This window comes from Haplochromis burtoni, unplaced genomic scaffold (genome assembly GCF_018398535.1).
Source record: "Haplochromis burtoni strain Fernald_Lab_line unplaced genomic scaffold, NCSU_Asbu1 Contig_69, whole genome shotgun sequence".
Lineage (NCBI taxonomy): Eukaryota > Metazoa > Chordata > Actinopteri > Cichliformes > Cichlidae > Haplochromis > Haplochromis burtoni.
In genome coordinates, this window is record NW_024582430.1 from 669,439 (window position 1) to 680,126 (window position 10,688).

General features: G+C 49.5%; 1 protein-coding gene across 2 annotated transcripts in view; it reads left to right on the plus strand.

Annotated features, from left to right (window-relative positions):
* Positions 1-9,560, plus strand: part of LOC102312717 (plakophilin-3) — a 28,985-nt gene extending 19,425 nt beyond the window's left edge. Inside the window, exons 5-13 of one of the 2 annotated variants that reach the window (XM_005924006.3) lie at positions 295-499; positions 582-741; positions 1,791-1,899; positions 2,920-3,084; positions 3,667-3,840; positions 3,922-4,075; positions 4,216-4,411; positions 4,667-4,754; positions 8,468-9,560. In XM_005924006.3, the coding sequence (XP_005924068.1) occupies positions 295-499; positions 582-741; positions 1,791-1,899; positions 2,920-3,084; positions 3,667-3,840; positions 3,922-4,075; positions 4,216-4,411; positions 4,667-4,754; positions 8,468-8,509 (1,293 nt within the window). In that variant the 3' untranslated portion in view covers positions 8,510-9,560. The remainder of the gene's footprint in view (positions 1-294; positions 500-581; positions 742-1,790; positions 1,900-2,919; positions 3,085-3,666; positions 3,841-3,921; positions 4,076-4,215; positions 4,412-4,666; positions 4,755-8,467) is intronic. The other variant, XM_005924007.3, reaches the window with a different exon arrangement.
* Positions 9,561-10,688: the final 1,128 nt, after the last annotated feature.

A 10,688-nucleotide genomic window follows, 5' to 3' on the forward strand; every position in this document is an offset into this window, starting at 1 on the left:
ACACACAGACACACACACAGACAAACAACGAGTCTCGGAGGGACACAGCAGCTGTGACAGTGGGACGTCAGCGTGTCTGCTGTTTCTTTGTCCAATGAAAGCAGACACATGAAGGGCAGAACGCTGACGGCGATTAGCACTGTTAGCTGCACAGCAACAAGGTGTTGAGTTTGACCCCACCATGCAGGCGGGGCCTCTCCCTGTGGCGTTTGCGTGTTCTCCCCGTGTTTGCAGGGGTAAGAGGAAGAAAAGGTCATGAGGTGAAGGTGGTTGGTGACTCGCTCTCTTTCTCAGGTCCGAGTTCTGCAAGGTGTTCCAGCTCTGGTGCAACTTTTCTCCAGCGACAACCAGGAAGTGAAGCGTTACGCTACTGCCGCCACGAGGAACCTCATCTACGAGAGCGCCGAGAACAAGGTGGCTCTCATCGACGCCGGCGGGCTGACACCTCTCATTAGCCTCCTGAACGAACCTGACGAGGAGCTGCGAAAGACCATCACAGGTGGGAACCCTCTGCTCTCTGGACTAGTGTGAGACGTTAGCGACGTGAACCCGTCTTACAAACTCGCTGTGGCCGTCTGCAGGCGTCCTGTGGAATCTGTCCTCCAGAGATAACCTGAAGGAGAAGCTGTCCCGGGAGGCGTTACCTGTGCTGACACAGAAAGTTCTGATTCCTCTGTGCAGGAGCATCCCGCTAAGTCCATCGGAGAGAGACATCTTTAACAGCACCACCGGCTGCCTCAGGTACCATCAGGTTTTTATAACTAAACCATCTGATGGAGACTAGAAAAGAAGCTCAACATGTCCAGGATACCTTTTATTTATCTGGCTTCTCTTCATTTACCATCATCAGCTGATTATCAGCTTGATAAATCAGTACACAGGTATTACAGGTACTGTGCTGCAGTGGTTTGTATCATATCTATCTAATAGACTCCAGTTTGTGCATGTAAATGGAGAGTCCTCTTCACACACTGAGGTTAATTATGGAGTTCCACAGGGTTCAGTGCTAGGACCAGTTCTGTTTACATCATACATGCTTCCCTTAGGCAGCATCATTAGAAGACGTAGCATACATTTACACATTTTCAGACCTTCGTGCGATGTGCACACTGAGGCTTTTCCAGGAACTGATTGGTCAATAATAAAAGGTTTAGTGTGTGGTGATCTCTCATCTGGAACATAATCTGCTCTGATATAAGATGTGAACCACCTTCATAACTCTGACACACAGGCTTGGACCTGGTGTTACCTTAATAACCACAAACCCTGCTGCAGAGCTCAGGCGTGCCAGGATTTGGGCCGTCTCAGCATGCAGAGTGAACACAGCCTCGGTCAATATAATGTCGTCCAGGCGTGGACCAAGAGACGCTCTTTCACTCAGAGTGAAGAGATCAGCAACAGCAAAGAAGGTGGAAGACGTTTCACTGGAGGGAGAAAGCTGCTTCTTTCATCCTTTTAGTACAAAGTCTGCAAACCTTTCAGAGGTTTCACTCAGACTGGACGGTTTTGTGCACATGGAAATTAAAGTAAATTTAGATAATGCTTCAAAATAACTGCCCAGAGCTGCTTAATGACAGTGAGACTGCTTCCTAGAAGGATTTTAACCTCAATTAGGCTCTGATGCATCATTTCAAGGAAATAAAAGATGAACTGAATGGATGTTTATTTAAAGTAACGTCACATAATGCAGTCGCACAGAGCAGCAGCTGCCTTTGTTTCATTGTAGTAATGTTTGATGTAAGTGAAGGATTTGGTCGGGTTGAACGTCTCCGTCTGTGTTGCTCCGACAGGAACATGAGCTCCGTGAACGAGAGAACGAGGCAGAAGATGAGAGAAATGCCCGGCCTCGTGGACTCTCTGGTGACCTACATCCAGCAGGAAGAACAGGGCGACGAGAAGGTGAGCCACAGAGGCGCGTGGATAATGATGTCTGAGTGCAGGCGCTTTAAAACGTCTGGAGCCGTGAGCACAAACCACAGACGCCGGAGACGTGGTTTGTCATTTACAGCAGAACAGTAACCAGCTCAAGTCTCACTGAGGTTAACCTGGAGTGTAAAGAGTGCACGTTTGCTCTGATTCATCGCTGCCTCGCGTCACAGTTTCAGCATCAGGACTCTGAACTGTGCATGACTGTAGAGGCTTTACTTCTAAACTTGTATAAACGAGGAGTGATCCCACAGATCTGAGAGCCGGTCGTTCCAGAGTTCACTTTGGCCGACCTTCGAGATCATCTGCTCGTCTTCATCGTGTTTGCTGCTGCGTTAGTATCAGGCTGATTTTACTCTCAGCTCTTAGTTTCACCTACTAAAGTGACGAGTGGGCCTGGTGCAGTCTGGACTGGTGTTTGTCAGGAAGTCGCTGACTCACCGCCGTCCCACTCAACGGATTTCCCAAAGTGTCCTCGGGCTGGTTGTGCTGGAATGTGTCGCTAAATGAATAAAACTGAAGACATTTCCTGTATGTCTTTGTTCTATTTTTAGTGTGGCCAGTATTCCAGTTATTCCTCTGAAATCGTCTCTGTGCTGTTGTTAAAGTGCAAAGATGTAAAACTGCAGCAGTGCATCATAAAGAAGGCTGGGAGAAAGAAAACAGCTGGTTAATAAAAATAGATTTTGTCTGTCCTCGGGTCAGAGCGGGGGCGGGAGCGACTGAAACGGGATATCGTGATGTGCGAGCTTCAAGGACGAGGGCGACAGAATCCTCAGTCATTCCCAGTTTTCGATGGTGGCGACTCTCCACGTTATTAATGGTGCGGTGGTTTGGGTCGCGTGTGAAAAGGGTTCAGACTTCTTTCTGTGCTTTTAGTGTCTGAAGCTCATCAGAGTCGGCACGGTGACTAAGACTCGCTGCTTTGAGCCCGTTTGTTTCGGTCGCTCTTTTAACTGATATCCATTTTTTATTTCCTGTCTGCGTGTTCAGGGTTTGGAGAACTCCCTGTGCGTGATGAGAAATCTGTCCTATCAGCTGTACTCGGAGCTTCCCCCCTCAGTCCAGCTCCGCCTCGAGGGCCCGTCGAGAGCTTCTGCCAACAGAGAGATCGAGACCATCGGCTGCTTCACTCTGTACAGCAAGAAGAACGTGGAGGTACGAGCAGGAGGAGAGGGTGCTGGTGTTATCCACCCGTGTGGTGCTCTGTGCTTGGATCCCCATCACCTCCAGAAACCTTCTGCACATTAGAGTAGCTACGGTCTGCTAGATTTCATAGTAATGTGTTCGTTTAAAATCTAACTTAAATGTGAAACTGGAAAACAGCAGCAGACAGACGTAAGCAGTTTAATCACACGAGCGCCTGGAAGATAAATTCATAACAATCTTTGTTTTTATTGAACGACTCAACTTGATTCTCACAGTTTATCAATTTAGTACAAAGTCTGCAAACAAGTGCTACTGTAACTCATGAAAGTAGTTTCGTTTAATGTTAGGTTTGTTTAGCCTGGTTTAGCTTAGTTTGGTTTAGTTTCTTTTGGTTTGGTTTAGCTTAGCTTAGCTTGGTTTAGTTTAGCATGGTTTGGTTTAGTTTGGTTTGGTTTAGTTTTACGTTGAGTTTACACTCAGCAGATTTTCTTCAATTATGAATTATTTATATAAATCAACTTTTTGTTTTATATCTTTTTGCTACTTTTGACCCCAAATTCTGTATTTGTACTTGATTTCTCTCTTCGCCAGCGGCAGAATCACCAGAACTTGCCCACCCTGTCTCAGCCTAAAGGGTCCGAGTGGCTGTGGCACCCGAAGGTGGTGGGGCTCTACAAGCTCATCCTGCAGAACAGCGACTACAGTTCCTGCAGCCGCGAGGCCGCCATCGGAGCCCTGCAGAACATCACCGCGGGAGATGCCAGGGTAACGCCTCATCCCGATCGTCAGCTTTAGTGCGAGGTGCGGTCTCTGCAGGCTCACGTGACCTTTCCTCCTCTCTGTTAGTGGGCGTCCGTGCTGAGCATGGTGATTATAGAGAAGGAGCGGATGCTTCCCATCCTCCTGGACCGGCTGGACACCATCAGTGATACGGAGCTCAGGCCTCTGAGCGGCCTGCTGAGGAATCTGACCCGGCACGCCACCGACAAACAGCACATGGGTAAGAGCCTTGCTGGGACAGGTGCAGCTCTGCTTTCAAGGGGTTTCAGTGCATCCGCCTTTTTCCCGTTCTCTGGACCCCAAGGTCCAGGTCCGCTCCAGAGTCTTTCTTATTCAAGTCCTTCTTCTGTGTCGTGGCAGCTAAGAACATGGTGGGGCTTCTGGTGTCCAAGCTTCCCGCAGACGGCCTGCAGAAAATGCCATCCAGCGACGTGGTGGTCAACCTCTGCGGAGCCCTCAACCACCTGGTCACCTGCAGCTCCTCGGCAGCCCGCGACGTCTGTCACTTCAACGGCATCCCCAAACTGGTGGGCATCAAGACGTCCCACGACAGCAGGTACGTGTAGTCGCGCTGATGGTCGCTGTCGCCGGCTCCGCCGCCGTTTCTCTTCAGACTCTTCATGTTTCCTCTGAAACAAAGCTGTGACCCCTCTGCGACCTTTGTTTCCTGTTTAGGACTTCACATGTCTGTTATAACCTTTCCTTCACACTGCGGGACATGTTTGTGATGAAGCTCGTCCCTGCTGCTCTGGTATTTCCGCCTCATTAGTCCTCCTGTCCTCTCTCACTCTCTGCTGTCCTTCACTTTTAGCTCCGGGAGTCAAAAAGCTGCCCGAGCAGCCTCGACCGTCCTCTGCAACATGTTCCAGTACAAGAAGCTGCACAGAGACTACAGACTGGTGAGTTTCATGTGTAATCTTCACATGCTTCATCCAGAACACACTCTCTGTTGATTCACCCGCTAATTATTTCCAGCAGCGGGGAGTAGATTTCGTCACAGTAGATGTTTTTCTGAAAGTGCTGCAACTGAGTTTGAGGATACAAGTCACCTGCTGTTATCATCTTATCTTGTCAATCATTTGACCTCCTCACTACGTACGACTGTAGCTCCTGTGACAAATCAGAAGTACCTGACTCCGTGGTATAATTCTCAAACACGTAGCCTAAAGCAGATGACTCGTAAGCTGGAGAGGAAATGGCGTGTCACAAATTTAGAGGATCATAATTTAGCCTGGAGAAATAGTTTGCTGCTTTATAAGAAAGCCCTCCGCAAAGCCAGAACATCTTACTATTCATCACTGATTGAAGAAAATAAGAACAAGCCCAGGTTTCTCTTCAGCTCTGTAGCCAGGCTGACAAACACACCATTGATCAGCAACCAGAGACTGTTGATCAGCCTGAAGGCTCCTAAAGACGAGAAGAAGGACAGCTGCTGCCTGAAAACCTTAGTGAGCCCTTATGTGTCAGGAGCATCAGGAGCATCAGGACTCAGTGATGAGGAAGTACACATCCTGGACAGGGAGGAACGCTGGTTTGAGGGCGGAGTCAAGGAGACCATCTCTGAATCGAGGAGGGGGCCTAAGGGTACATCTGTCACCATACGTGACAGATGTACCCTCAAACATGTCGTCGAGGTGAAGACGGAGGCGGCGTGCTTGCGGTCACTTTGGGAGCCTTTGTCACATTTCTGGTTGCAGCTATGTTTAAGTCAAAGAGCCTGAACCCGTCCTGCTGTTTTATTTCCTGCAGCCTGAGCTGGGGAGAAGCTGTGGGCGTGGGCTGTCATTGTGCTCCGTTTGTTTCCACCAGATGGTTTTCTCGTCTGCATCTGGCTGCATCTGTTTTTTATCTCACTTGACCTCCACTTCTCGTAACTCCTCTTCCTCGCTGCCTCCCTCCTCTGCTCTGCACCCGAGCCTGGCCCTCATTAGTCTGTGGACGTGCTTATCTGGAAGTTCTGCAAAAGCAAATATTTTCTCTGAAGTAAGCAGCAGTCAGACTGGAGACTTGCTAAACTCCGTCTCTGAACTAAAAATGAAATTAAACTTGTTAATGATTGGGCTGGCAGGGGCTCACTCTGCCCCAGAACACCACATGATGATGATGATGATGATGATGATGATGATGATGAAAAGCTAAATGCGAGTCTGTCTGTAGCCTCCCCTCCTTCTGTGGAGGCATTAGCAGACCCCCCACCCGCTCCTGCTGTGAGAATCCTTTCCTCGTGTCTGCCGAGCTGCAGCAGGAATGTGGAGAATCTGGCTCAGACATTTTGGGTTCGCCTCTGTGTCTCTGCTGAGGTGAACTTGGCGGTCCTCCTCCCGTAAATCCGTGCAGCACAAACAAACCCAGGCCTTTATCTCCCTGCACTTTCACACAAACCCAGTTGTGCAGATAACACATCTGGAACACAACTGTTCAGAAACAAAATGACAGGATGAATATTTCTGGTTTACAGATGGTGAAACTTTTTCTCTGCAGTCAAACTGTCGACAAACAGCTTTGTTAGGTAACGCTGAGAGTGGTGGCCCAGCTTTTATAGCCCAGGCTCCGTTTATTGTGCAACTTCTCTGAGTTTATGGTGCTGCGCTGTGGAAACGGCTGATGAAGGCTGACAGATACATGGGCTGCTTCATTCTTCTGAGCCTGCAGCAGGCAACCAGGAGACGGCTGCAGAGGAACCTGGAGCACAGCTAAAGTTCAGTGACACACACAGGGACACACACAGGGACACACACAGGGACACACACAGGGACACACACACACACACTTTAGTTTATGACAGAAAATCTAAACTTCCAGTCCTTCAAAAGTACACCGTGCACGGCTGCATGGCATTGTGCCGATGTCCACGTCAGGATAACGCTCAAAATTCCTGATAGATCACAGAGCCTTCAGAAGCTGCTGCTCTCCACATCGCTTATAATAGTGCTGCTGTGGGCTGAAGCTGCTGTGGACTGAAGCTGCTGTGGGCTGAAGCTGCTGTGGGCTGAAGCTGCTGTGGGCTGAAGCTGCTGTGGACTGAAGCTGCTGTGGGCTGAAGCTGCTGTGGGCTGAAGCTGCTGTGGGCTGACGTTTGTAGGTCTGTGAGTTCTGAGGTCCGAGGGACATTTCACCATCACACAGCGAGGCTTCGTGTGGGCGTCTGTCTGTGGGCGACGCAGGAACCCGCCCTGCACGGCGCTGCAGCAGTGGAGCGACGGCCTGTGGAGTGAGCTACAGGCTGTAATTCCACTGAGCTGCGTCTTCAGACACTTCATCTTTTAACGATTCACGGTTGCAGCATCTTTCATCACTCCTTTGATGATTTTTAAGCTGCACTGCAGGATCTTACCGCCTGATCGGCTCAGTGTTAGTCGTACTCTACTCTGGACCTGCTGCTTATTCTTCATTTCCTCTAAAAGCTCCTGTAGTACTCGCGTGTTCTGCTCACCCTACACTGAAGTACTTTAAGTATTTGTACTCGTACGCGGTAAAAAAAGAGGAATTCATGCTGTAAACTGTGGGTGTGTCTCTGTTGCGACATCAGCTGTGTTGGGTGGGTAGGTGTGGGCACGTAGTCGCCCACTAGAGGGCAGAGCAGGACTGAGTTGTACCCTCCTCCAAAGATTCTTTTAATCACAGCGTTTTCTTCATCAAACATAAATCATTTTGTTTTAGCACAAATTACAGAATGATTTCTAAACATGACCAGAGTCGGTGTTATTATTACTGTTACCCTCTGAGACACTGAGCTTTTATTGGAGCACGGCTCAAACCACTGCTGTGCAGTGATGTGCTTTCACTCTGTAATGCTCCAGTGGAAGCTGAGGGTTCTCTTCAGAATAAAAGACTTCAGCGGGGTTCGAGCTGTCACTGAGAAAACATCAGGCTAAAAACAAAAGTCCAGACTTGAGAGAAACAGTCGGTGCTCACAGAAGAAGCCTGCAGAGACAGGAAGCAAAGATTTCAGAGGCTTGGAGAGAAAACCAGTGAGAGTCTAAACACTAACTTCACTGAGCCGATGTAGTGACATCACCTGCACACCAGGAAGCACGAGACTAAAACACAGACTGAAGTATGCTGAGGAACATCCTGCAGACCGGGAGCGCCCTTTGGTCAGAGACGCTGCTTAGGTTCAAAGAAAGGAGGGCGAGGCTGCGCCCCAAACACCAGCATCGCCACCAACACCACTGCTGCTCCTCCAAACACCAAAGTGAGCTTCACCGAGCGGCCTGCAGAGAGTTGAATCCCGCTGATAATCCGTGGATGTGAAGACGGGCGGTGCCAGCCCGCTCACTCCAGCCGGTCGCAGCAGATGGCCCCGCCCCTCCCTGAGGCTGGTCGCCAAAGTGCTGCTCATAGGGGGTCATGTGATTGTTGGGTTTTTCTCTGTATGTATTATTGTAGGGTCGACCTTACAGCGCCTTGAGGCGACTGTTGCTGTGTAAATAAAAGTGAGCTGAGTGTGAGACAAACATCTGCAGGCTGGTGTCCAGCAGGGGGCAGCGGGTGAAATCATGCAAACATCCAAAGTAAAACTGGGACGTTTTTTGTATTACGAACGATGATGATGACGGTCGAGTCGCTCTGTGGGGACACTGGGTGAGTTTCTGTTTGTGTCTTTTTCCAGAAAGGATTCGGCAAACGAGACTTCGCAGACGGATCCTTCTAGGCTCAGCGTTTGACCTCGGGACCAAGACGAAGTTGACCGAACCCGTTATGTGACTGCGACCGACTTCCAGGAAGGCGATAGTGACCCGGAGCCGCGCAAACGCACGTGGCCTTTGGCAGCTGTGCGTTCGCTCAGCCGCAGAGAGTCTGACGGGAAGCTCGACACGGACACACGTCAGAGTCCGACTCCACGCCTTGGACGTGTTCGCGTTACGTGCGGTGCTCGTAGAGTTTAGCTTTGGTTGCCGATGCGTTCACTTACCGTTGTAAATATTGATGCACATGTGTGCCTTTTAGGGTGTGTTCACATCAAACATGAAGGTTTCACCTCATGTGACTGCAGTCACCGTGGAAACTGGAGCATTCACCCCTGTGATGCCGATGGTTCAGTCGGCGTCCACGTGGCGCTGGAGAATCCCGGCTCTCCCGTGTGAAGGCAGATTTGCCCCCGTTTGTATCGCCCAGCATGAACTTGCCTCATTGCATGAACTTTGTCTGTAATCACGCTCCACGTTTGTTGTGAACACACCGTTGAAGACCTGCAGGTCACCACTCACTCATTACTTTTTTAATCCAAAGGTCAGAGGTCAGATCTTCAGACTCTAACGACGTCTCACAGGTGCGTTCTGGCAGGTGAGCGGCGACCTGGGGCGTGCTTAGAGGTTAAAGGATGATTCGGTTTAGTTTAGCCTGACTTGTTTTCGTGGGCGACGGCTGTTGGGATGATTTTGTCGGAAAGCTGTGAGCAGATCACGCGCCGCGAGCGGATCTCGCGCGGTTTGCTCACCGATTTCTGCAACTTCTGCTTCTCACGGCAGAGGTGTGAGTTGAGTTAAAGGGAAGCACAGAGGGTCGAAATGTAGACGTGATGATTTCGCGTGTAGGAACATTTTCTAACTGTTAATAAAAGGTAATAAAACTGAAGTGAATACTTTAACTCCTGTATCTGAAATGAAGATTAACAACGATTGCTGATTGGTTGGTTTGTAAACCATGAACGAACAAATGCGTGGATGTTTCTAAACTGTGTCAATAAATACTGTGCATTAACAGAAGTTCTCTGGATGGTTCTTATTCGGCCGGCCGTGTTAGAAGCTGCTGCTGAAACGAGCACAGTGCAAACATTGTTTTTGAGGAGGCGTGGCCAGAGAACGCAGCCTCGCCCGGCTCATTCCTGCCGTGAGAAACATCTGCGATCGTGTTTCCCCAGCAGGTCATGTATGAACATCCAGCACAGCAGCCGGCGTGGGAGCTGTCCACTCTGAGACCACCCACAGTGGAACAAGAGTTCCCTGAGATGGAAACATTATGCTGCTAAAGTCACAGTGATTCATGTCAGTGTGCTCCACATCACAGTCAGACTATAGAGGGCATGTTTATGGAGTGTGTCGTTTCCTGACACCACCCACAGGTGGTGCTGTTTACTGCATCTCAGCCCTGCTGCTTCACTCTGTGTGCAGCTGATATAAATCCCAGTGATTATTAGCATTAGCAAACATAACCAGTCTCACCTACAGAAGCATTTTCACACATGACGCGACGTGGGTTTTTACCCCTGCTGTTAAAACCGCGCACAGGAGGAACACAGGGCGAGTGTTGCACCATAGGGGGCGCCCTCGAGCTCACCCACAACAATACGGGTGTAGCTCAGGTGGTAGAGCAGATCATCTACTGATCGGAAGGTTGGTGGTTCGATTCCCGGCTTCCCCTAGTCTGCATGCCAAATATCCTTGGGCAGGATACTAACCCGAAATTGCTCTCCGATGCATTCATCGGAGTATGAATGTGTGTGAATGTCAGTTGTGCTTGTGTGAATGGGAGTGAATGGGTGAATGCACAAGTTGTGTAAAGCGCTTTGAGTGCTCAGAAGAGTGGAAAAGCGCTATATAAGAACTAGTCCATTTACCATGAACAAAGAACAAAACTGTAAATTTCAGGATGTGAACACTTTTCTCCTGAAAACGTTCAACGTGTTTTTGATAGAAGGGCTTGTTGTCATAGTTCCGTTTAGGGCAGGACGTCCTTCACCTGTGAATGAGTCACAGCCTGTTACAGTTAACGGGAGGATCAGACACTGATAGAGCAGAACGGTTCCACCAGCGTTTAGACGTCCGTCCACCTGCAGAGACTCACCGCGGTAAAGTGAGCCGTCATTTGTGAGCCGCGGTCAAGCCAGCCGC